The sequence below is a fragment of the Hemiscyllium ocellatum genome, chromosome 17, assembly GCF_020745735.1.
Source record: "Hemiscyllium ocellatum isolate sHemOce1 chromosome 17, sHemOce1.pat.X.cur, whole genome shotgun sequence".
Lineage (NCBI taxonomy): Eukaryota > Metazoa > Chordata > Chondrichthyes > Orectolobiformes > Hemiscylliidae > Hemiscyllium > Hemiscyllium ocellatum.
In genome coordinates, this window is record NC_083417.1 from 70,731,560 (window position 1) to 70,758,667 (window position 27,108).

The 27,108-nt window shown below is 40.6% G+C and overlaps 1 protein-coding gene across 1 annotated transcript in view; it reads left to right on the top strand.

Annotated features, from left to right (window-relative positions):
• The window catches only part of hydin (HYDIN axonemal central pair apparatus protein), an 888,678-nt gene that overhangs the window by 132,595 nt on the left and 728,975 nt on the right, over positions 1 to 27,108 (top strand). The window contains exon 8 of the mRNA XM_060837518.1: positions 6,802 to 6,926. Within this exon, the coding sequence (XP_060693501.1) occupies positions 6,802 to 6,926 (125 nt within the window). The remainder of the gene's footprint in view (positions 1 to 6,801; positions 6,927 to 27,108) is intronic.

Genomic DNA, 27,108 nt, shown 5'->3' on the forward strand with positions numbered 1-27,108 from the left:
AAGAGGAAATCATTGAGGTACTGGATGAACTCAAAGTTAATGTGATATTTCCATTGGACCAGAACTAGGGCTCCTGTTATCCTTGACCCAGGAGTTGGCTTTGGATTCAGAGGGCTCTATTTCAAAATTTGCAAATGTCTCGAAACATGGAAGTAGTGTGACTTTACAGGAGGCTTTAAAAAAAATCATTCATAGGGTGTGGATGGCACTGTCTAGGCCAGCGTCTGTTGCTCATCTCTTATTGGCAAGAGGGCAGTTAGGAGTCAACCACATTACTATGGGTCTGGAGTCACAATGTAGTCCAGACCAGGTAAGTATGGCAGTTTCCTTCCCTATAGAGAATAATGAACCAGCTGGTTTTTTCCTGACAATCGGCAATGGATTCATGGCCATCATGGGACTCTTAATTATAGATTTTTATTGGATTTAATTTCAACCATATGTCTGACATGATTCTAACCCGAGTCCACAAAACATTATTTGGGTCACTGGATTAACAGTCCAGCGATAATACCACGAGGCCATTGCCTTCCCCAGTAGTGATAAATTCAACTACTGCATTACAAATGCTCCCAATTTACCCAGGCACCTTACTCGGCCACTTTTAATGTGCCAGATCCTTCTCCCAATATGTCCTTAAATTCTGGTTTGGAGTTTGGAGTTTGGTTCTGTGTGAAGATGACTATTGCAAACTGGAAACTTGATTACAGCTGATCTGTGCTTTGACTGTATTAGATTCCCTACAGCATGGAAACAGGCAATTTGGCCCAACAAATCCACACCGACCCTCTGAAGAGTAACCCACCCAGACCCATTCCCTACCCTATATTTACCCTTGACTATTGCACCTAATACTATGGGCAATTTAGCATGGCCAATTTACCTGACCCGCACATCTTTGTGATTGGGGGAGGAAACTGGAGCACCCAGAGGAAACCCACGCAGACACGGGGAGAATGAATAAACTCCACACAGAACAGTTGCCTGAGGCAGGAATTGAATCTGGGTCCCTGCCGCTGTGAGGCAGCATTGAGCCACCATACCACCCAAGTAGCTGGTAGATACAGTGAAACCTGAACCAAATTAAAACACTGTACAAACCCAGCTCAGAGTCCACAATTTTGAATCCATTCTTTGGATTTGATCTCAGAAAGGAGCATTTTCATAAGATGTTAGTATTGTTAACACTGGAGGAAGCCATTCAGTCCCTGTTATTACCAGCCTTTTCTGTGGTCCCATTCCCCCAGTTATTCCTGTCATATTTTAGTCCTGATGACTGCTAGGCTTAAAGCTTCAACTTTGTATTTCAATTTAGCAATGTTTAATATTCTTCCTCGCTGATTATATATTCTCTTCCTTTATAAATTAAGTGTTCTTTCCCGACCTTCCTTCCCCTTGCCTACTATTCATAATGTCCATTCCTCTGCATACCCATTTCCAGTCTTCATATTTCCCCTGAACATTCATTCCCTTAATATCTGACACCCACCTCATCCTTCCCTTTTGATTTAGACTGTCAAGTCATCTTCGGACTGTGTGCAGTCCATTGCCGTTTCCAGTGGTATATGAGTGTTGTCATGGAACTGTGTGGTGGCTGAAGATGTTTTGAGGCAGAGCAGGGGTATATCATTATGGAACATGCAAAGTGTTGGCCAAAGGACCTGCTAGACTCAGTGCTTGGAAGACAAGCTGGCAATTGTAAAGAATCTTGCGGAAAATGGATGAATTGGTAATCCAAGACTCTGCATAAAAAAAAAGGAAATTAAATCCTACCCTTAAGGTCATTTTGGGTCTTTGAAGCATAAGAAGTACTTGTGACTATTTAATCTCTTTCATAGAATAATATTTTAAGATTGCAAAGCTGAAATACAAGTCCTTGAACACCATCCAATCCTCTGCTGCAGTGACTGTGGCATGCAGCTGCTGCTTGATAAATCGAATTTTAATATGCCCAGTAAACCAGTCGTGCTTCAAGAACTCTGAAGTTCTGACCAGAATCTACAAACCTCTTGCAGCCCAGCTGCCTTAAAAATAAGCAGGAATTAGTCAGCAACCAACCCTAAAGGCGACCAAAACAGTAGTAGAAGATGCTGATGTTATGTATAGCTTTGCATACAAGAATGAAAAATTATATAATATGCTGAAATTTCTCTCTTATTGATGGAGATGGAAAGGGATCAAAGCAAACAAATTTGAAATGAATTAGTAAAGGAAAGAAAAATTGTGACATTAATATTTGCAATCAGTGCTTATCTATAGGATCTGTCGCATAATGAATTTCATGTTGAGATCCCCACAGTATCAATCTAAGGAAGAGTAGCAAGTTATTTCCAATAAGACTCTGTACTTTCTGTTTTAAGCAACTAACTGGTCTGGAGTTCTTCATTTGTCTGTCTGTCACCTTTTTTAAATAATGATGTATTCATTACCTTCAGTTGACTAGAATGATTCCAGAATCTAATGCATTTTGAAAGATCATATTCAATGTATCCACTGTCTTATGAAAGTTGAGAAGGGTGGGAGAAAGTAATGTTCATGGAGGAGAGGTGCCAGAATAACAGGGGAAGAAACTAAGGTGTGATTTGCTAATGAGGATCAGGCTGCTGCCAAAGGGATTTGCTCACACAGGTTGTGGCAAAAGTTACCATTTGGGGTGGCTTCAAATGACACCTCCATCGAATTACAGTCTAAATTAAGGTGACAGTATAATTATCCAGAATCAGGTGGTCATTGTGATAAAGAAGTAATGTCATGCTGATCATGTGTTTGATACATGTATAAGGCAAATTTATTTTGATCCAGAAAGGCAATCTGAGGACATGCGCAGCTTGCTGGAAACTGCTTGTGTATGAATGTTCAGTATGGCTAAAAAAAGGTATGTGCTTGTTTCATCTATCAAGGCTGTATTTAACCAAGTCTGGCAACAAGGAATCCTAGGAAAATTGGTGTCAGTGGGAACTGAGGGAAACTCTCCAATGGTTGGAGTCGTACTTAGCACATAAGAAGATGGTTGTGATTGTTGAAAGTGAAAACAAAAAATACTGGAGACCACACAAGTCAGGCAGCAATCATGAAGAGGAAGCAAGCTTCCACTGTGATCTCCAGCATTTTTATTTTCAGTACAGATGGCAGTATCTGCAGTAATTTGCTCCTACATGGTGGTTGTTTGAGGTAAGTCATCTCAGCTCCAGGATATTTCTGCAGAAATTCTTCAGCATAGTGTTCTAGAGTCAACCATCTTCAGCAGTTTCATCAATGACCTTCACTCCATCATAATGTTAGAACTGGGGATGTTTGCTGATTAATTCACCATGTTCAGCACCATTTGCGACTCTTCATATACTGAAACAGATCATGTACAGTTGCTGAAACTGTGTTGCTGGAAAGGCGCAGCAGGTCAGTGAGGACTGCAGATGCTGGAGATCAGAGCTAAAAATGTGTTGCTGGAAAGGCGCAGCAGGTCAGGCATGATCCAAGGAGCAGGAGAATCGATGTTTCGGGCATCAGCCCTTCTTCAGGAATGAGGAGAGTGTGCCAAGCAGGCTAAGATAAAAGGTAGGGAGAAGGGACTATTTTAGCCTGCTTGGCACAATCTCCTCATTCCTGAAGAAGGGCTCATGCCCGAAACGTCGATTCTCCTGCTCCTTGGATGCTGCCTGACCTGCTGTGCCTTTCCAGCAACACATTTTCAGCTCTGATCTCCAGCATCTGCAGTCCTCACTTTCTCCATGTACAATTGCAACAAGACCTGGATGACATCCAGGCTTGGGCTGAATAGTGATAAGAAATATTAGTGCTGGACAAATATCAGTCAAAGACCATCTCCAATAAGACTTTTAACCACTGCCCATTGACATTTTATTACCATTAATGAATCATGAATATCAACATCCTGGGGGTTATCATTGAACAGAAACAGACTTGCTATATAAAGTGGCTACAAGAGCAGGTCACAGGTGAGGAAAACTGTAACGAGTCACTCACCTCTTGATTCCCCAAAGCCTGTCCACTATCTACAAGGCACAAGTCAGGAGCATGGTGGATTATCCCACACTTGCCTGGATAAATGCAACTCCAACAGCACTCAAGAAGCTTGACACAATCCAGGGATAGCAGTCTATTTGATTATCACCGCATCCACAAACTCTCCACCACAGATGCTCAGCAGCAGTTCTGTAGTGCATCTTGTACGATCTACAAGATGCACGACAGAAATTCACAAGCATCTAAATGTAATATCTACAAGATTTTCAGATGACACAAAGCTGGGTGGGACGGTGAAATGTGAGGAGGTTGCAGAGATGCTTAAGTGTGATTTGGACAAGTTGAGTGAGTGGACAATTGCATGACAGATGCAGTATAATGTGGATAACTGTGAGTTTATCTATTTTGGGAGCAAAAGCAGAAAGGTGGATTATTATCAGAATGGTGATAGATTTCGAAAAGGGGAAGTGCAATGAAACTTGGGTGTGCTTGTACAACGTTCCATGAAGGTAAGCATGTAGGTGCAGCAGGAGGTGACGAAGGTCTGTTGGCATTGATAACTCGAAGATTAGAGTACAGGAGCAGGAATGTCTCGCTGCAATTGTGCAAGGCCTTGGTGTGACCACATCTGGAGTATTGTGTGCAGGTTTGGTCTCCTTACCAGAGAAGGATGTTCTTGCTCTGGAGGGAATGCAATGAATGTTTACTAGACTGATTCATGGAATGACAGAGATTACAGGTGAAGACAGACTAGATCGATCAAGACTATATTCATTGGTGTTAAAAAGATTGAGGGGGGAATCTCATAGCAAGTTCCTGGGAGTGATGATCACCAACAATCTATCCTGGTTCACGCACATTGATGCGACAGTCAAGCACAGCAATGCCTCTACTTCCTCAGGAGGATAAGGAAATTTGGCATGTCTACAAAAACTCTTACCAATTTTTATAGATGCACCATGGAAAGCATCCTATCTGGGTGCAACACAGTGTGGTACAGCAACTACAGAGAGTTGTGAACACAGCCCAATCCATCATGCAAACCAGTCTTTCATCCATTGAGTTGATCTGTACTTCCCACTACCTCGAGAAAGCAGCCAACATAATCAAAGACTCCTCCCATCCCGGTTATACTCTCTTTGCCTCTCTTCTGTCAGGTAGAAGATATAAAAGTTTGAATATACATACAAACAGATTCAAGAACAGCTTCTTGCCCACAGTTATCAGACTTTTGAATGGACCTTTCAAATGTTAATTTTGATCACTTCTGTGCACCTTCTCTGCAGCTGTAACACCGTATTCTGCATTCTGTTCTGTTTGGATAGTGTGCAAAACAATGCATTTCACTGTATCTTGGCAACAATAAATCGAACTCAAACAAACCTGTAAAATCCTAACAGGACTAATCAGGGTGAATGTGGGAAGAATGCCCCGATGATTGGAACTCTAGAACCAGGGGTCACATCTCAGGAAATCGGTAAACCATTTAGGACTGAGATGAGGAGAACTTTCTTCATCCAGAGAGTGGTGCACCTGTGGAATTCTCTGCCACAGAAAGTGGTTGAGGTCAAAATATTGAATCCTTTCCAGAAGTAGTTTGATATGGTTCTTCAGGCTAAAGTGGTCGAAGTGTATGGGAAGAAAATGGGAACAGGGTATTGAGTTGGATGATCAGCCATGATCATTTTGAATGATGGAATGTGCTCAAACATTATCTATGTATCTACGTCTCATTGTTGGTGCATTGATGTTTAGAGGAGAGCTGGGGATATTTCTTTGCTGTGGAAAAAGCAGTGTTGTTTGATTTCATTCAATATTGTTGAATATTGATGCTCTATCCAAGAGGTTAATCTCATTTCATCGACATTTCCATGAGAACCAACTCTGTTTCCTCAGTTGTAGTATTCTTTTTAATGACAATGCAGATTTTAAATAACTTAATAGAAACTTTTGAAATATCTTTTACCTCACATATATCCAGCATGTTAATATGTAATGAGGGATTATTTTCTGAAAGCTGTTGATCATGCTTTTGGGTTGATTGCTTGTCTTCATTAATAAAGGAATCCAGGGCGATGGGGACAAGGCAAATAGGGCAGTTGAAGATGAATAGATCAGCCATTATTTCCTTGAATGACAGGGCAGACTTGATGGACCAAATAGCCTACTTCTGGTCCTATAGCTTATGGATTTGTGATTTTGTTTGTATATGTTTCTGGCCTGGTGCTGAAATGGGAACTCAATGCAGCTAATATGTTAAACATTGGTTAAAGGAAAGTTAAAAAATAAAATGTCCTGCTAATTTAGTTTTGCAAATTATCTAAGACACCGTTTAACTAGACATTTAACTGTTAATATACTTAAAATATGTAAGGAGGTATGGTTTAACAGCATCATCTTTCAAAGTACAAATGTAAAATGGAGCATCTATCTGATTTTTTTTGCTGTTTAGCAATTTATTACTCATACAAAGACATACTACTGAGCTCGACTTTGTGATTTTTTGCTTTGGTAGTCATATGGAAATAATATATCCTTGTAAATAAAAACAGAGTTGGGAAATGGCAGAAATTGTAACACCATGATTACTTGGAAAGCATGGGGTAGTTGGGAGATTGTATTATACAAAACTGGAAAATTTGAGTTCCTTAGGAAAAAAATGCTAGTGGTATTATAATATGCAATTGCAAAGGATTTGAGATCTTTGCACATAATTACCCAAAATGAAAAACAATATGTTATAAATGCAGCTGTTTGATTGCTAGATCTTTCTAACATGCACATTTCAATAATTTTCTTTTTACTTGTTGTTTGCAGGCCATTTCTTGTGGAACCTATCCATGGAAACCTGGAGGTTGGGGAGAGCATTCAAGTGTTAGTAGAATTTACCCCCCAGCGAACTGGGGATTACAGTGAAGATTTGATCTTACACTTGGACACAGGTGAGATACCCATCTGCTTCCAACATCAAACATCCTGAAATTTCATACATTTGTACAGTAGAGTGTAAACATTTTATGTGGAATTCTGTACTATTAGTGCATCATTCCAACTGGATCTGAGAATGATGCATTTTATTAGATTAGCATCTAGTTTTATATTGAGATAACAGGAATAGATCAAAGGCATAATTTACTAGATTATGGCTATCTGCTAATTGGGAAGAACACGTTGGTAGACAGTCACTATGTTGTACTAGCTTACTACCCTTTTGGCTGTATTTTACCACATGGTCAACTCCTGATATCTTCAAGGTTGGCACTAAGCAGCAACAAATAAAAAAAAATGTAGAAACTCACAGAAAAGTGCAGAAAAAGGAGCAAAATAGCTGTTTTGTTCCATATCTCTGTTAATCTATCCTGTGATATCTGGATTTGGAGCACTTCGAAGGGGGAAGGAGAACATGATAAGAAATGGTACATAGAAACAAAATGGGTAATATTAAAAATCATATTGAACTATTGCCCAATAATTTTTCGACACTGAATATTTATTAATGATAATGTTCTTGTTTACTTGCCTTCTTGTTAGTGATTCGACGTTTCGGGCATAAGCCCTTCTTCAGCCCATTCTTGAAGAAGGGCTTATGCCTGAAACGTCGAATCGCCTGTTCCTTGGATGCTGCCTGACCTGCTCTGCTTTTCCAGCAACACATTTTCAGCTCTGATCTCCAGCATCTGCAGACCTCACTTTCTGCTGCTCCTTGTTAGTGATTAACTGATTTACAATCCAGGTTTGTTCTGGCATCCACATCTAGAACTAAAGTTGTTAAATTGAATTTCACAACTTGATGCAGTGAGATTTTAACTCAACTTGGGGTTTGTAACTCAGCACCCTTACCGCTAGGGGTCCACTACTGCATGAATATATTAAACATCTATTTGCTAATGTTGACCCCTGTAACAGTACAGTTTTCAGGCTGTAATCCAGTGAATGTGCACTTATTGATGAAACTTGCAACTTTGGCAGGGGCATAAAATTGGTAGTAGCAGGTCATTACCCAATTTTACACCCCAGCTAAATTTGTGCAGTGTCTATTAAATTCATTCGCTCTCAGACAATTCATTATTCTTCACATAAAAGAAACGCATGTGATTTATTTTTTTGGTCGATGTGAGAGCTGCTGATCAAACAGCTGTAAGGAGATGAAGAGAGCTGCCTTTAACGATTTACATGTTGATTTCTGTTCTTCCCTGTGAAGTACAGTGTAGTGAAGTGTAGTTTGATGACAACAACTGAGCTGATATTCACAACACAATATGCAAGAACTTTGACAAGTCCATTCACATCCTATTGCTCTAAAGAATGTGCATTATTAGCAGAAACACTTTGCTAACCTGAAAGATGATTCTTCAACTGTCTGAATTAAGATGTATTTGTTTCCCATTTCTTTCTCATACTTTGGACAGACTTCAGTTAAATTGTCAAAATTGCTAATAGGGTCACAAAAGTTGAATGCATTGTTGGAATTCAATTATAAGCTCCTGTTCTCTCCTTTTAACCTGTTGACAGTTTTTTTTGTTTGCAGCTTGGGCAGAGCATCAATACATCTGATCTGAAGATCAGTAAGATGGTGATTTAGAAAAACAGCTTCTAGTTTTTCTTCACCTTAAGTGAATGAGTTGTCTCCATAATCCTCTGCTTGGGCCTAGCTGTTTGCTAAATAGAGCTGACTTGGGCGACCAATTGGGGAAATGTTGAGGGGTGCTGTTGGTTTGATATTAATACAACTGACAGGATGTTCCAGTGAACAGGTACATTCTGGTCTATCAGCAGAGGAAGTGGCCCGAAACCATCCCAGCTCTGCCTTCCTGGTGCAAAAATACAATGTTCTGGGGCCTTCATAAAGGATATAGATCTGCTGAGTTCGGTAGTTCTCCAACACAACCCTTTTACCTCATTCAGAAAAATCCAGCTAATAGTTATTCTGTTTGAATTCTGAAGTACCTTCCAAATATGTTGTTTAAATGCTTTTCACCTTTTCCTCTCAAGAATTATCCAGAGTTTCAATGACAGCACTATTTGTGAGGTAATACAATGCAAGTTTTGAAGCTGCAAGGTGATATAGTGCTGGTTGTACTTTGCTAAGAATCCCCTCAGTTTTTTGAGTTGAAGCCATTCTGTTGGTTAACTTGGTTTTGAGTTTATGTTGTCTGTAAATCCATTATATGGTTGGCAAGCTCAAGCTCATATTTTTAGAACTGGATTTTAAATACGCAGTAGCGCAATGCACTTGGTTAGTGCAGAGTCATGTCTACCTTTAATGGTGTTGTGTGGGTTGACGCTTTGCTCGTAATAGGATATGCCGTTTGTAATTTGCGGCCTTTAAGTTGAACTCCTAGAAGTAAATTAGATGAACTTTCAGTTCTACCAGAGGGAGAATTAATTTGCTGCTTAACAATTGAATCGGCACATAACTCAGAATTAAATTCTTTTTTGCAGTAAGGGACTTTTGCTTTTTGCTTTTTATTTCCCAGGGTACTCTAATTCACAAGCTAAAACAACATTAGCCATTTTCATCTTGGTCAAAATAGTGTTACTTATAGTAACTGAAACTGTTATCCTTAGAAAATAGAATCACCTTCTTATTTTGACACATGTCTAAAAATAAACTTTGTGTATCACTTTTCACAACCTAGAGATCTCCCAAAACATTTTAATACTAATAAAGAGCTTTTGATATCAGTCACTGTGATAACAGTGGGAATAACACAACAACTTTATGAATAACAAGATCCCAACAATGAGACAAATAAACAAAATCTGATTTTCTGTGGTGTCAGATTGATAAATGGTAAAAATAACAAGAGATATCTGTTGTTCTTCAAATAATACTGTACGATGTCACTTGAGCTAGCTGAAGGATGATTGATTTAATGTCACCTTTGGTTACAAGCATCAGCACCATCTGAAGTACAGCACTTCTAACATTGAAACATTACCTTAGCATTGCAGTCGGGTAGATTAACTGCTGATTCTTGTCTGGATTGGCTTGAGTCTACAATGTTAAGACTTAAAGATAACAGTGCTGCCATTTAGTGAAGGCGGATGCTTTAAAATGTATATTGCCATAACCAGTTGTAAGTTGAGGACCCAGGAACGTCTATGCCTTTTATTGAGTTTTCTAACCTAATCAGACAGTTGTGCAGCATTGCTCAGATATGACTTGTGGACCTCTCCATGAATGCAGTTTTCTTAGTAACCATTCAATACTGAGTTGCAGAAATGAAGTTAGAATTGATGAGACAATTGGCCACAATTGTAATATGGTAACTCAGTATCAACATTTCATTGCTCCAGGTGGACCTATGACTTGCTGTAACTTGCTCCAGATGGTCAGTGGCTTCTCCATGTCATTTGCTCCATTTGACCTAAGCTCATTGACACGTAATCAAATGATTGCAACTCAGTAATTGAACCTTCCATTGTCAATGGATCCATGGTTGTGTGAGTGTTTGCTACTATTGCAGTGAGTGACTTGGGATGCTGTGTGACGCATGATCCAGATGGATATGAGTCTCTTACACTTCGTCTTGCAAATCTTGGATCTGTTTAGATATCTTCTTAGTTCTAATCAATCTTGTTAGCAATTCGTATAATTTGTTTGCAGCATATTGATCAATACTACCAATATTATGGCAGTGTAGTTTAGGGTTACAGTAGTAGTACTTTGTAATTTGAACTAGGTATAGTTTTTCCTTGTCTTCATACATCTTTCTTCAGTTTTTTTTTTAGTAAAAAGGCTGAGAAACCATTCCTGAAAAAATTCAATAGTAAATAGGTAAGCTGCTTTCTTCCCTCAGACTGTAAGTGGGCAATGAAAATACCAGCGAAAGCAATTGCTATTTAACTCAATATCACTTATCATCGTAAGTACTCTTTTCTTACTGAAAAACTTGTAATTGAAAAACATAATTTTACACATTTTTGCAATTAATTCCAAGCCAAGAGCTGAGTCTCAGTATTTTCTCTAAACCTGAATTGCCTTCCCACATGTGCCTTTCTTTTCTGTTTCCAGCTGGGGGAAGACTTGTTATGATTGTATCTGATGCTAATAATAGACAAGTCAGATCCCAGAGCAAATCCTAGCTTGATAGACCATAAGTTTTATTTTTGTAGTTTGATCATAGTGATGGTCAGTCACTGATCATATTCACATGAGGCTGCGAATGTGTTTTTAATAAAAGTAAATGAAAGTTTATTGCACAGAAGAATTTTTAAAGATCGCTGTATTGCTATGATTCACTGGGGTAACCTTCTGGAAATAAAACCATGCTGTTCCCAGTATTGTCACGAAAGTTAATACTTTAAAAAGTATTTTAATATTTTGACTTTCAGACTCAGATTGATATGAAACACAAACCAGGTTTCTGTATTGAACAAGAAACACTATTTATTAGAAATCTCTCGCTGCAGGTAAACTATCATAAACTGTCAGTGTACACTACTAATTAAATCTCTCATCCTCTTATAAATACCCCCTTTACATATGCAGACACCCAAATAGGTAACAAGATAATGTTGAGGGGCAAAAACTGGAAAGATAATTCAGTTGTCTTTGTCCCCAGGTACTGTTGTTCAGATGATCTTTATGATTTTTTCCTGCAGGTTAGTACATTGATTCAGATGTCTTTCTCCAGTTACTTCCACTGATTGATGAGAGACACAATTTTATTAAAATGTTATATATCTTTTATATTATATTCCCATTATTAAAAAGTCCCTGATTTATCAGTCAAAAGTCATTGGTTACAGTAACAATTGCAAGAAAGATAACTGGCTTTCTTCAAGTTTGCAGTGAGTTTTGACTGCAGAAAACAGAGACCACTCCTGAGCTGGGGAAGAATTGAACACTTCTGCCCCTCCTGAACTTGTTCTCAGCTCCAAGTTACCTGAGAAATATTTACAAAGCTGTTGATAGGCTAAAAGGTCTGTTTGGGTAAAAAATGAGGTCTGCAGATGCTGGAGATCACAGCTGAAAATGTGTTGCTGGTTAAAGCACAGCAGGTTAGGCAGCATCCAAGGAACAGGAAATTCGACGTTTCGGGCATAAGCCCTTCATCAGGAATGAGGAGAGTGTGCCAGGCAGGCTAAGATAAAAGGTAGGGAGGAGGGGCGATAGAGATGTGATAGGTGGAAGGAGGTCAAGGTGAGGGTGATAGGCCGGAGTGGGGTGGGGGGCGGAGAGGTCAGGAAGAAGATTGCAGGTTAGGAGGGCGGTGCTGAGTTGAGGGAACCGACTGAGACAAGGTGGGGGGAGGGGAAATGAGGAAACTGGAGAAATCTGAGTTCATTCCTTGTGGTTGGAGGGTTCCCAGGCGGAAGATGAGGCGCTCCTCCTCCAGCCGTCGTGTTGTTATGTACCTCCTCCCTCACTTCCCTCCAAGGCCCCAAGGGATCCTTCCATATCCGCCACAAGTTCACCTGTACCTCCACACACATCATCTATTGCATCCGCTGCACCCGATGTGGCCTCCTCTATATTGGGGAGACGGGCCGCTTTCTTGCAGAACGCTTCAGAGAACACCTCTGGGACGCCCGGACCAACCAACCCAACCACCCGGTAACTCAACACTTTAACTCTCCCTCCCACTCCACTGATGACATGCAGGTCCTTGGACTCCTCCACTGGCAGAATATAACAACACGACGGCTGGAGGAGGAGCGCCTCATCTTCTGCCTGGGAACCCTCCAACCACAAGGGATGAACTCAGATTTCTCCAGTTTCCTCATTTCACCTCCCCCCACCTTGTCTCAGTCGGTTCCCTCAACTCAGCACCGCCCTCCTAACCTGCAATCTTCTTCCTGACCTCTCCGCCCCCCACCCCACTCTGGCCTATCACCCTCACCTTGACCTCCTTCCACCTATCACATCTCCATCGCCCCTCCCCCAAGTCCCTCCTCCCTACCTTTTATCTTAGCCTGCCTGGCACACTCTCCTCATTCCTGATGAAGGGCTTTTGCCCGAAACGTCGAATTTCCTGTTCCTTGGATGCTGCCTAACCTGCTGTGCTTTAACCAGCAACACATTTTCAGCTAAAAGGTCTGTTTAATTGATAACTGTTCACTAATCCAGAAGCCAAGCAACAACTTGTTTATAGCAAAAAAGCTGCATCAGGACACCCCCTAGTTGTAAATCATCTGCAACTTAGCGATTAATGCTTGTCCAACAGTTGTTTACACAATGAGAATTTTAGAATTCAACAAAGCCACATAAAGAGATTACTTAAGAAAGGGAAAAAGTATACATCAGTAAGCTTGCAGGAAATATAAAAATTAAATATAAAAGTTTCATGAGATATGTGAAGAGAAAAAGATAGATGAAGGCAAATGTAGGTCCCCTACTATGAGAAATGGTAGAATTTATAATGGGGAACAAATAAATGGCTGAACAACTAGATGCATAGTTTGGTTGCATGTTCACAAAGAAGGACACAAATAACATACCAGAAATTTTGGGCGTAGTGAGAGGGAGATACTGAAGGGAAATAGTATTAGCAGGACAATGGTGTTAGGGAAATTGATGGGATTGAAGGCCAATAAATTTCCCAGGTCCTGACAATTCACATCCCAGAGTCCTTAAGGAAATGACCCCAGAAATCGTGGATCCATTGGTGGTCATCTTCCAAAATGCTATAGACTCTGGAGCAGTTCCTACAGAGAGGTAGCTAATGTAACCCCTCGATTTTAGAAGGGAGGCAGAGAGAAAATGGGGAATTATAGATTTGACATGTGGAAAAGATGCTAGGCTCCATTATAAAAGAATTAATAACTGAGTGTTTGGAAAACAATGGCAGAATCAGATAGAGTCAGCATAGATTTATGAAAGGGAAATCATGCTTGGCAAATCTACTGGAGTTCTTCGAGATTGTGACTAGTAGGAGCCAATGGATCTGTGTTTTTTGGAGTTTCAGAAGGCTTTTGACAAAGAGCACATGAAAGATTAGTGTGTAAAGTAAAAGTGTTTTTAGTGTATTGAAATTATTAGAAAACTGGTTTGCAGACAAGGAACAAGGGTTGGAGTAAAAGGATCTTTTCTCGAATGGCAGGTAGTGACTAGTGGGGTATTGCAGGAATTAGTGCTATTCACAATATAGACTAATGACTTGAATGAGGAAACTAAATGTAATATTCCCAAATTTACAGATAACACAAAGCTAAGTTGGGGGAAGAGAGGGTAGGGGTGAACTGTAAGGAGGCTGCAAAGGTGCTTCATTCTGATATGCACACCTTCAGTGACTAGTGTACAAGGATATCCAGGTCTCGTTGTACATTCCCCTCTCTCAATTTATGGCTATTCGGATAATAACTTACTTTCTTGTTTTTGCCATCAAAGTAGTTAACCCCACGATTACCTTCATTATACTGCAGCTGTCATGCATTTGCCTTCACAGTGAGTGAATTTGAGTACAGGAGCAGGGATACCGAGCTGTAATTGTACAGGGTGACACCATGCCTGGTGTAGTGGTTTCCTTATCTGAGGAAGGATATTCTTGCTATAGAGGGAATGCAGCGAAGGTTTACCGGACTGATTCGTGGGATGGCAGGACTGATTTGTGGGATGGCCGGACTGATGTATGTAGAGAAGTTGAATTGGTTGGATTTAATATGCTGGAGTTCTGAAGAATGAAGGGAGATCTCATAAAAACTGATAAAATTTGAACAGGATTAGACTAGATAGGTGTGGAAAGGATGTTTCCGATCTTGAGGTATTCCAGAGCTAGGGTTCATAAACTAAATATTTAGGAGATTAGGAGAAATTTCTTCACCCAGAGAATGGTGAGCTCATGGAATTCACTTCCACAGGAACAGTTGAGGCCAAAACTTCAAGGAGTTGGATATAGCTACTGGGGCTAAAAGGATCAAAGATTATGGAGGAAATGCAGGAGCAGGGTATTGAGTTGGATGATCAGTCGTGATACAGTGAATGAGGGAGCAGGCTTAAAGGGCCAAATTGCTGACTTCTGCTCATATTTTCTGTGTTTCTTTGTGTTGCAGTATTTCATAAATTAGTCTGTCTGGTAACTTTATCAGCAAAGAGTATGATATGACACAAGTCAGAAACTCCCACCCCCACCTTTTGCCTCCAAACCAAACATTCTCCTCTTGTATCTGTTAACTGATAAGACTTCTTTAAAATTAATTAATGGGATGTGGAGTTGCTGACTAGGCAGTTATTGCTCAACCCTAATTGCTGAGAGGGCAGTTAAGAGTCAAACACATTGCTTTGGGTCTGGAGTTGCATGTCGACCACACCAGAGAAGGATAGCAGATTTCCTTCTCTAAGAGACATTCATAAACCAGATGGTGTTTTAAAGTTGTGGTGTGTTTTTCTGCAAGCATTTTGTCGCCTCACTAGGTGATATCAGTGCGCCTTTGATAAGGTGTTGGTGGTCTGCCACCATCTTCCAGAACTTAAGGGACAAACTCAAAGAAGAAAACTCTACACGACCAGACACAATAGTGAACATACTATATATCAGAGACATATCTGAGATAACTACCTGACTACTCAGACCCCTGGGAATCTTAGTGGCCCACAAACCAGTAAAGACCTTCCATCAGCTCCTCACAAAGGTTAAAGATCTGATACCCACATCCAACAGGACAAACATTATCTACAAGATACCCTGCAAAGACTGAAAAACACCACATAGGACAAACAAGGGGAAAACTGAGCATACAAGTGCATGAACATCAGCTCGCTACCGCTAGACATGACCAGCACTCTCTCATTTCCAACCACGTAGACAACAAAGGACACAAATTCAACTGGGAAGATGTAACCATCTTAGCACAGGCAAAACAGAGACACGCCAGAGAGTTGCTTGAAGCCTGGCACTGCAACCGCAACTAAATCAAGAGATATGTTGAACTATGTACAAACCACTCAGTTACAGAACTGGAAGTACCAACAAACAGAGACATATAAATACCAGGCGGGACAGACCACAACATCTTATCAAAGACGCACTGATGATATCACCTAGTTAGATTAGATTACTTACAGTGTGGAAACAGGCCCTTCGGCCCAACAAGTCTACACCGACCCGCCGAAGCGCAACCCACCCATACCCCTACATTTACCCCCTACCTAACACTACGGGCAATTTAGCATGGCCAATTCACCTGACCTGCACATCTTTGGACTGTGGGAGGAAACCGGAGCACCCGGAGGAAACCCACGCAGACACGGGGAGAACGTGCAAACTCCACACAGTCAGTCGCCTGAGTCGGGAATTGAACCCAGGTCTCTGGTGCTGTGAGGCAGCAGTGCTAACCACTGTGCCACCGTGCCGCCCGTTAGGTGACGGAACATTTGCAGAAACACACACCGGCTCAATGAGCTAATCCACGACTTCATCCATAACCCGTGCTACAAATCGTTTCAAAAACCCTAGATTTTTTTTTAACAATTAACAAAGTTTCATGGTCATTACTAGATTCTTAATTACAGATATTTTAATGAATTCAGATCACACCATGGCAGATGCCAGAAAATTACCTCGGTCTCTAGATTAACAACCTAGTGATAATACCACTAGGTCATTGACTCCCCAAAGGGTGGCTACTGGGCACTGAGCATGTTGAAGATTATTTATGAGAACAGGAGGAGTCTCTTGCGTACCACCTGGTGAAAGAACCACAACAGAAACATTAACCCATTTGTTCTGAGAATGAGCAGCATATTTACAAATAAAATGTTTTGGCCAAAATATGCTATTTATTCAATCTCAGTAGTTAAAAAAGGGAAAATTGCTGCTAGTAAATTTAATGTCAAAATTTGTTAGTTTTGAGGGAACACTCATCAATTGACCATTTGTTGCATCTACTAAGAGGATCTTACAACCTGTCATGCATTGCAGTGGCACTAAATGAGAGATTATTGTGCTGCTGAGTGCTTGTAATTTGTTCAATCAAAATATGATCAAGCTAATATTTCATTCATGGACACTATATTGTGAGTAATGCTATCACTGGCCAGTTGTATCACTTCAAAGCAAAGTGGTAAGGCCATCGTGAAATGGAGACAGTTGATACTTTACTTGCTTGAAAATCAACTCTTTAATACTCTATGCATTTTGACATAGCGGTAGATCAGGAAATGCTTCTAATGAGGTAGACTGCATCTGGAACAAATTTCTTAAATTACATGAGTTTACAGAGAAACCTGCCTGGGGTGGGAATTGTAAGTCAGATCATTTCCTAACATCATGATCCCTCCTTCTTGCAGTGTATGCTTATTGTAACTGATTTTGATTTTATTGTCATGCGTACTCAAGTGCAAAAGTACAGGAATACAGTGAAAAGTGTATATTGTTGCCACACAAGGCACCATCTTAGGTACTGTAGTTAGGTACAGAATCTTAAGAATAAGGTAATAACAACAAAAGTTAAACATTACAGTAATTATATATAGCATAAAATATATGAAATAAGGTTAAAACTTACTCATTGTAGACCTTCTTAGTTTTATATGGAAAATACAGAGGTAAAAGTGAAAGTTCAAACATTGCTGTGATCCCACCATGGTGGGATCGCACTTCAAGGAATCTCCTCAAGACCGGAAGTCCATGCTGAGGCCATACTGGGTCAGGAGACTGCCATGTACAACCAAAAGACCACCATGCTGGACCACTGAGAGATAGCCATGCTAGGCTGAGAGATTCCATGCTGGGCCACTGAGAGTTTGCCATACCAGGCTGAGAGCTCGCCATGCTGCGCCAAGAGACTGTCACGCTGGGCCATTGAGAGATTGCCAGGCCAAGCCGGAAGGTGGCCATGCTAAGCCAGGAGGCCGCTGTGCCATGTCTGTGTTGAGTCTGACACTGGGAATCCATGGTTGGGAGAAGAGAGAAGGAAATGAAGCACAAAAGGGAAGTGGCAGGGATATGCTAGAATTAGAGACATTGCACTCAAAAGCTTGATAATGCAATGAAGATATGCAGATACCAATGGGAGCATGTTGAATGGCCCATCCCCTTTCAGTAAAACATTGGCTCAGCTCTGTATTATGAGGCCACCTATGTTTCACTGAATTACTCCCAAGACCCCGGCCCTTTGTAATATTCATCCATTTTACCTCATATTCCTTCTGTGTCCATTCCACACCCCTCATGCACACTCATCCAGTGCCTACTATGAATATAACTCATGAGACCATAGGCATCGGTAATCTTTGCATTTCTTATTATTTCATGGGAAGTTGGCAGCGCTTACAGGGCCAGATTTATTTTTTGTCATGTGTATTTTGTTACGAAAATACAGTGAAAAGTCTTCTATATTTGTTGCCCTTTCATAATTACCCTTGAAAAAGTTTGGTAAGCTAACTTTTTCAACCAATGCTCTCTTTCCTGTAACAGTTTTGTACAACTGAGCAGCTTGCTTGGCTGTTCAAAACCAGTGGGCCTGGAGTGACTTTGGTCCAGAGCAGGTAAAGACAGCAGTGACTAACCACCACAGTAACTAACTACAAAAAGTAAACTTATGATTTATCAACCAAGTTTCCATCTGTGATCTGATTTGTTGTGATCATAACATTACCAGTAAACTCAATATTAAAAGACATCTAATGCCATGATATACTTATCAATTGGCTATCTGTTGAACACTTGAAAGAGAAGGTTGATGCATTCAAGTGTATGTGGATTTTTAATAGTGCAACATTTATTAATCACTGCCAGCAATGTGTCTTCAGAGTTTAATTGTAGATCAACATTTTTAAAACGTATGTATTTACATTTTTCTTTCCTCGTCTTTAATCTCTCCGAAAGTTCCATGTTCATTTCTCTCTCTTCCTTTTGCTTTTGTATATGACTAACAATGAATTAAGTGTGGAAGAAATAAATTCCTTTCCAGCATGAGGCAGATGGAGAGAGTTTGCTTAGTCTCTGCTTCCGTTCCTTTGATTTGGTTACTAGTGCCTCACCTGTTAACCTCTGCTTCTGATCTGTAAACGACCCTCTGTGACAACTTTGTTCCTGCCAGCCTCTCTGTATCCAACTAACAACTGATAATTGTTAATACTATTTTAAAATCTGTCAACATCTGCATTATTAAATGCAGATCCCTCTGTTTGAGAATGAGATTAATTTAACATTTACATCAAACACAATGCAATCCTTTAACATATTCAACAGAGGTGAGATATTGAGCATTTGGGAAACTATTAACTTGGTTCAAAGGTTTCTCTCCATCCAGCAAAGCAATGAACTGTAAATAAAAGACTAAATGAATTTGAATGAATCAAGTGCTCTATAATCGAGGTCTTGAATTTTATATGCAATCCTCTTTGAAGGAGAAAGTGAGGACTGCAGATGCTGGAGATCAGAGCTGAAAAATGTGTTGCTGGAAAAGTGCAGCAGGTCAGGCAGCATCAAAGGAGCAGGGGAATCGATGTTTCGGGCATAGGCCCTTCTTCAGGAATGAGGAAGGTGTGCCAAGCAGTCTAAGATAAAAGGAAGGGAGGAGGGACTTGGGGGAGGGGCGTTGGGAATGTGATAGGTGGAAGGAGGTTAAGGTGAGGGTGATAGGTCGGAGAGGGGTTAGGGGGCGGAGAGGTCGGGAAGAAGATTGCAGGTCAAAGATCCCTCTGTTTGAGAATGAGATTAACTTAACATTGACCTGCAATCTTCTTCCCGACCTCTCCGCCCCCAACCCCTCTCCGGCCTATCACCCTCACCTTAACCTCCTTCTACCTATCGCATTCCCAACGCCCCTCCTCCAAGTCCCTCCTCTCTACCTTTTATCTTAGCCTGCTTGGCACACCCTCCTCATTCCTGAAGAAGGGCTTATGCCCAAAATGTCGATTCTCCTGCTCCTTTGATGCTGCCTGACCTGCTGCCCTTTTCCAGCAACTCATTTTTCAATCCTCTTTGAAGGTTTGTTAAATTCATTGCTGAGTAAATTAGAGTATTGGCAACCTATCGTGGTAAATTGTTCACATGCTTTTGTAAATATTTGAGCAATTCTGAACCAACAATGAGTTAAACAATAATAACCAAAGTAAACCTCAATGCACAATAGCAATTTGCTGGGCGAGATTAGGAAATTTATTTAATCTTTTTATCTAATGAACAATATAACCATTAAATAAGATTTTAAGCAGTTTATTTTCAAAATTAGACCCTGCATTTTAAAAAAAACACCATGATTGTGGTATTGAGGTGAGGGGTTTGGACAGTATGACGAAGATGTGTATCAGCACTTTTGCAAGCGAGATACACTTACCCTGCCTTAGTGAAAATGTTTTCACTTGTAAGATTTTAATTTAATTTGCTCTGCATTGCCTAATTGTAAGGCCATCTCATTTGAATGGAGGAGACATGATTTCCATTAATGTATCACTCTTAAAGGGTGGTGGCGAAACATTTAAAGTTGCAAATTGAATGCTTTAACATTCCATAGAAACTTCCTTGCCCCTCCTGTAACTGACTGGAGATCAGCAGAACCAGCAGAAATGGTTTAAAACCGCTGCTGCCATAATTGCTTCTGGATCTTCTTCTCCTCTACCAATGAGGCCTGGACAACCTGCATGGAATTCCAAGACCAGTGTATTTAAAACGATGTTAAACTTGTAGGCAGGAAAGAAAGCCACCATGATTGAGGCATAAACAGTGGTTACATTTTAAAAGAAAAAGTTATGTATGAAATTAGTTGTGTGTCAGTCAGAAATTACTGAATATAATATAGCGAAGCAATTATGACCTAGACAAAGTTTAGAAATTAATGCTGTGAAGGGCTGGATTTGAATTGCAATATCAGTACAGGAATGAAAAACAAAAGCAAGGAATAAAACTATGTAACATGCAAGTTTTTGCTTATTTTGGATCTGGAAATGTACCTGGAGAAATGTACATTTAATAAATGTTAGAAGGTTGCATGCAAGTCACCAATGGTAAACTGTCGGCCTCACCAAGTTACCATGCCTTCTCTCAGACAAATTCGCATGCCAGTTCAGCCCTACAGGACTTTACTTCAAAGATTAGGGTAACCTAAAATTTGCATTTTGTGAGGTCATTGTGCACAGGAACACATCTGCATTTCATGATTGACACAATACATCTTATGGCTCATGGTTTGCTTTCTTAATACTGGATTACTTGGGTGCTGTCAGCCCCTGTGGCTTTTATTGCTTTTTAATGCATAGGAAGAGGCCACAGTTCATCAGTTCAGAGAATTGAATAGTCAAGAAGGTACACACATTGGTGTACAGATCTCTGATGCATCAATGTCATATCACAGCATATGTCAGCATCTTACACAGCAAACACATTGCATATGCCTCAACCAAATGATTGGAGATGATAGTGTGAGAGGGCATTTCCTTGCTTGCACTGTCTGAGTGGTGTGCAGCTAGCATTTAAATATAAAAAAGCAAAAGTTGCTGGAGAAACACGGAAGGTCTGGTAGTATCTGAGATGAAGAAACAGAATTAATGTTTCAAATCCAGTGACCCTCCTTCAGTTTAGACTGATTCCATTTGGTTTGCACTGAAGAGGCCAGTTGCATAATTAATGAGTTGAAGAACAGAAGTTAGCATGAGAAGTCATGGGCACATGGCAGACGGGGTACCTGAATGTCGCTTGGAAAAACATTTTTCCAATACATGGGAAGATTCAACCCTAAGTGTCAAAGCTGGTGGCAGATTCAGCCATATGATGGCCCTCACTTACTTTCGCTCCTACTTAACAGAGCAAAATGAGAACATCTCCAATTGGACTACAGATCAATTGTTCTTCGAACTCTCATAGCTTTTCCCTTCTTTTCACCATGTTCAGCTACCTGAATGTAATTTTCTGTCATTTAACTTACATCCCAGTCCTCTTAAACACATGCTGCGTAGACATCTCCGCCCAGCTTGTGATATTTCTGTTGACTCCACATACTCTGATGAAGTATCTTCTCGATTTGAAACGTTAGCTTGCTTTGTCTCCATGGATGCTGCCTGCCTCACTGTGAACTCCAGCATTTTTCATTTTCGGTTCAGATTCCAGCATCTTGCAGTAATTTGCTCCTACGTTATATTGGTACTGGTGTTGGTGTCAATTTTACCTCCAACAATCTGTGAAAGACCTTGAGATAGTCTAAGTCAAAGAGTACATAAATGCAAATTATTTCTTCTGTTGCTTCCCACGGCATCTCTGGTTCACAATATCAGTCATGCAAAGAAAATCTAATTTATGTAAAATAATCCAGTGTTCAGAGATACCAATCTGTTCCAGTTTCAGAATTTAATGTAGTGCCTAAAAGCTCTGAAGCTGAGACATTGTCTCAGGTTTAATACAAGCAATACAGTATGTATAAGAGTACCAGCTCACCAAGGGATTAAATAATGTGACCATTCTGCTTTACTCAGCATTTAAGGATAGAACTAACATTTTGTTACACTATTCAAAAGCGACATTAAAAACAACATATCGTTTCACCAACATGATCATAGTGAACAAAAAATGGAAGAGCTTTTTGAGTGAGTCCCTAGTAAGTCCATGGAGTGCAATGTGAAATTTGTTTTACCTCCATAAACTGAACTATAGACCCTATGACATTATCCCAAGTTGCTAAATACTTTTTGATACTTTAAAATTCATTCTTGTTGTGAAATGTTTGGCTCTTGTTGTGATGGTCAGACAAAGACAGGGGAATTTAAAGTTAAAAATCAGCACCAGGTTATCGCCCAACAGGTTTATTTGGAAACACTAGCTTTCGGAATACTGCTCCTTCACTAGATGGTTGTCCTGATGAATTTAATGTAAGTGTTATGGGCTGGATGATAGGAGCGTCCCTTCCCTGCCTTTGTTCAAGAATTGGCCTCTGCTGCCCAGAAATTAGGTTTGTGATGTTGTGCAATGTTTCTTCTTGGCAGTGTGGATGGTTGATATTTTTCACTTTGGAGAGTCTGGGAAGTCCTGTCCCATGCACTGTCAGTGCTTTTAAGTCTTTCCTGTCTTATTGATTTTCTTACTGATTTTTTTAAAAAGCTGTTTACCTTAGTCTTGATTGTGTTTAATGATCCAGCCTCAACAGCCCTCTGTGGTAAGAATTCTACAGATTCACTACTCTCTGAGAGGAAAATAATTCCTCCTCATCTCTGTATTAAATGGATAATCCCTTACTCTGAGATTATGCCCTCTGGTCTTAGACTTTCCCACAAGAGGAAATAGTCAATATACATATATCCTGCCAAGCAGTTAGTTTGAAATTGGAGTCACAGGTAGATAGGGCAGTGGAGGAGGCTTTTGGCACATTGGTCTTCATCAGTCAGGGAGATGAATGTAGAAGTTGGGGAGTTATGTTGAAGTTGTACTGGACGTTGGTGAGGCTGCACTTAGAGTATTGTGTTCAGTTTTGGTCACTTTACTATAGAAAAGATGTTATTAAACTGGAAAGAGTGCAGAAGAAATTTACAAAGATGTTGCCTGGACTCGAGGGTCTGAGTTATAGGGAGAGAGTGGACAAGCTAAGACCTTTTTCTTTAAAGTGTAGGAGATTGAGGGGGTTCTTGTAGAAGTGTATAAGATCATGAGAGGCATGGATGGGGTGAATACACTCAGAGTTTTTCCCAGGGTTGGGGAATCTAGAACCAGAGGTCATCAGTTTAAGGTTAGAGGAGAAAGAATAAAAGGGAACCTGAGGGGCAACATTTTAACACAGAGGGAGGTACGCATAGGAAAGGGCTGCCAGTGGACATGGTTGAGATGGGTACATTAACAACATTTACAAGGCATTTGGACAATTACATGGATAGGAGCGTTTTAGTAGGATATGGGTGACATGCAGGGAAACAGGATTAGCGTTATTGGACATTTTGGTTGGCATGGACTGGTTTGGGCTAAAGGGCCTGTCACCATGCTGTCGGACTTAATGACTGTATAAGTGCGTGACTCTAGGAATCTTACATGCTTCAATAAAATCTCTTATTCTTCCAAACTCCAATGAGTACAACTTCTCATAAGAAAATTTCTCTAAACCCAGAATAAACTTAGTGGACCTTCTCTGGTCTTCCTTCAATGCCAGTGCGTCTGTCCTTAAATAAAGGACAAAAGCTGTTCATCGAATTAGAATGCCTACAGGCCCTTTGGCCCAACGAGTCCACACTGACTCTCTGAAGAGTAACCCACCCAGACCCATTCCTCTAACCTATTATCCTATATTTACCCCAACTAATGCACCTAACCTACATATCCCTGAACACCATGGGCAATTTAGCATGGCCAATTCACCTAACCTGCACATCTTTGGACTGGTGTGCAAAAGAAACCGGAGCACCTGGAGGAAACCCATGCAGACCCAGGGAGAAAGTGCAAACTCCACACGGACAGTCGCCTGAAGTTGAAATCAAGCCTGGGTCCCTGGTGCTGTGAGGCAGCAGAACGAGCCACTGAGCTATCGCGTCACCCTAAGCATACTCAGTGTAGTCTGATTCATGCTTAGCATAGTTTTAGCAGATTTCCTTGTTTTGATATCCCGTTTCCTTTGAAATAAAGGCCAATAGCCCATTTGCCTTCCCTTTTATTTACTGAATTTGAATGCTAGCTTTTTGTGATTCATGCACAAAGAACCTAAATCCTTTTGTGCTCAGATTTCTGCAGTCTTTCCCAATTTAAGAAATATTCTGCTCTTCAATTCTTCCAAAGTGCACTATCTCACATTTTCCCACATTATGTTCCATCTGCCAAGTTTTACCCACATGCTTAACCTGTCTAATCCCTCTGTCGACTGTGTCAGCCTCACTCTTTGTCTTCCCAGCCCTATTTATATAATCTGCAAACTGGGTGATAATACATACACTTCCGTCATCCAAGTTACTAAATATATTGTAAATGATTGTGGTACTACATCAATCCTGTTATTGGTTTCCATGGCAAACGTGCCCCCATGTATCCCAACTTTGTGTTCTATGAGTTAACCAATCGACTATTCATGTAAATGTACTACTACCAACAGCATGGGCTTTAATCTTAATAAACAGCCTATTATGGAACTTCATTGAATGCCTTTTGGAAATGCAAATACAATACATCCACTGATTTTCCATTATCTATCCTGCTTGTTACCACCTCAGATAATTTCAATACATTTGTCAGCATGACTTTCCCTTCAGGAATGCATTCTGAGTCTGCTTGATTATTTTGTATTTATAAATGTACTCTTACTATAACAGCCCAGTGTGTTAGGGTCAAGGTACTGGCATGGATAGAGGATTGGCTGACTGCCAGAAGGTTGAGAGTGGGGATAAAGGGGTCTTTTCCAGAATGGCAGCCAGTGACTAGTGGAGTTTCACAGGAGTCATTGCTGGGACCACAACTACTGGTTTGGATGAAGGAATTGAGGGCATTGTTGCTAAGTTTGCAGATGACACAAAGATAGATGGAGGGACTGGTACTTTTGAGGAAGTGGGGAAGCTGCAGAAGGACTTGGACAAGCTCAGAGAGTGGGAAACGAAGTGGCAAATGGAATACAATGAGGAGACGTGTGAGATGATGCACTTTGGTTGGAAGAATAGAGCTTGGGCTATTTTCGAAGTGGGAAAAGGCTTCAGAAATCTGATGCACAAAGGCACTTGGGAGTCCGAGTTCAGGATTCCCGTCATGCCAGGTTCATCTGGCAGTTAGGAAGGCAAATACAAGAGGGCTAGAATGCAACAGCCGGGATATCCTGCTGAAACCGTATGAGGCTTAGTCAGACCACATTAGAATATTGTAAGCAGTTTTGGGTACTGGTTCTTAAGGTGTTGGAGGGGGAGTCCAGAAATGGTTTACGAGAATGATCACCGGGATGAAGAGCTTGTTAAATGAGGAGGAGTTGAGGACTCTGGGTCAGTATTTGATGGAGTTTAGAAAGATAAAGAGATTCTGATTGAAATTTACAGAATACTGAGAGGCCTGGATAGAGTGGATGTGGTGAAGTTGCTTCTACTAGTATGTGAGACTAGGACTTAGGCACACAGTCTCAGAGTGAAGGGATGACCCTTTGGAACCAAGATGGGGAGGAATTTCTTCAGGCAGGGAGTGGTGTTTCTGTGGAACTCATTGCTGCAAAAGGATCTGGAGGCCAAGTCATTGAGTGTTTTAAGACAGAGTTAGATAAGGCAGGAAAATGGGGTCGATAAATCTATAGGCCATGATCAAATGGGGAGCTGACTTGATGGGCCAAATGGCTGAATTCTGCTCTTATGGTGTTATTTTCTATTACATCCTTTATAACCCTTAACATCTTCCTAACGGCACATGTTAAGATAACTGGCCTATAGTTACCTGTTTTCCCTCCCTACCTTCTTGAATAAGGGTTTTAAATTGATAGTTTTCCAATCCTCTGGGACTTTTCCAGAATCTAAGGATTCTTGGAAGATTACTATCAGTGCGTTCGCTATCTATATAGCTATTTCCTTTAAAATTCTTGTGTGTAACCCATTAGATTTAGAGGATTTTTCATATTTTAGCCCCATCAGTTTTTCAGGTGATAGTTATTGTACATAGAACATAGAACCTAGAACAAAGATTATGACAGCGCAGTACAGGCCCCTCCGCCCTTGATGTTACGCCAACCTGTGAAAATAATCTGATGCCCGTCGATCCTACACCATTCCATTATTATCCATTTGTATGTCCAAGGCCATTAAATGCCCTTACCATTGGCAAATCTACTGTGTTGCAGGCAGGGCATTCCACGCCCTAATACTCTGAGTGAAGAAATTGCCCCTAATATCTGTCCTCAAACTATCACCCCTCAATTTAAAGCTATGTCCCCTGGTGTTTGCCTTCACCATCCAAGGAAAAAGGCTCTCACTGTCCACTCTACCTAACCCTCTGATTGTTTTATATGTCTCGATTAAGTCACCTCTCAATCTTCTTCACTACAATGAAAACAGCCTCAGTTCCCACAGCCTTTCCTCATAAGACCTTCCTTCCATACCGGGAACATCCTAGTAAATTTCCTCTGAACCTTTCCCAAGCTTCCACATCCTTCCTATGATATGGTGACCAGAACTGCACGCAATACTGCAGGTGTGGCCTTACCAGTATCTTGTACAGCTGAAGCATGATCTTGTGGCTCCAAAACTCAATCCCCCTACCAATAAATGCCAACACACCATATGCCTTTTTAACAACCCTATAAACCTGG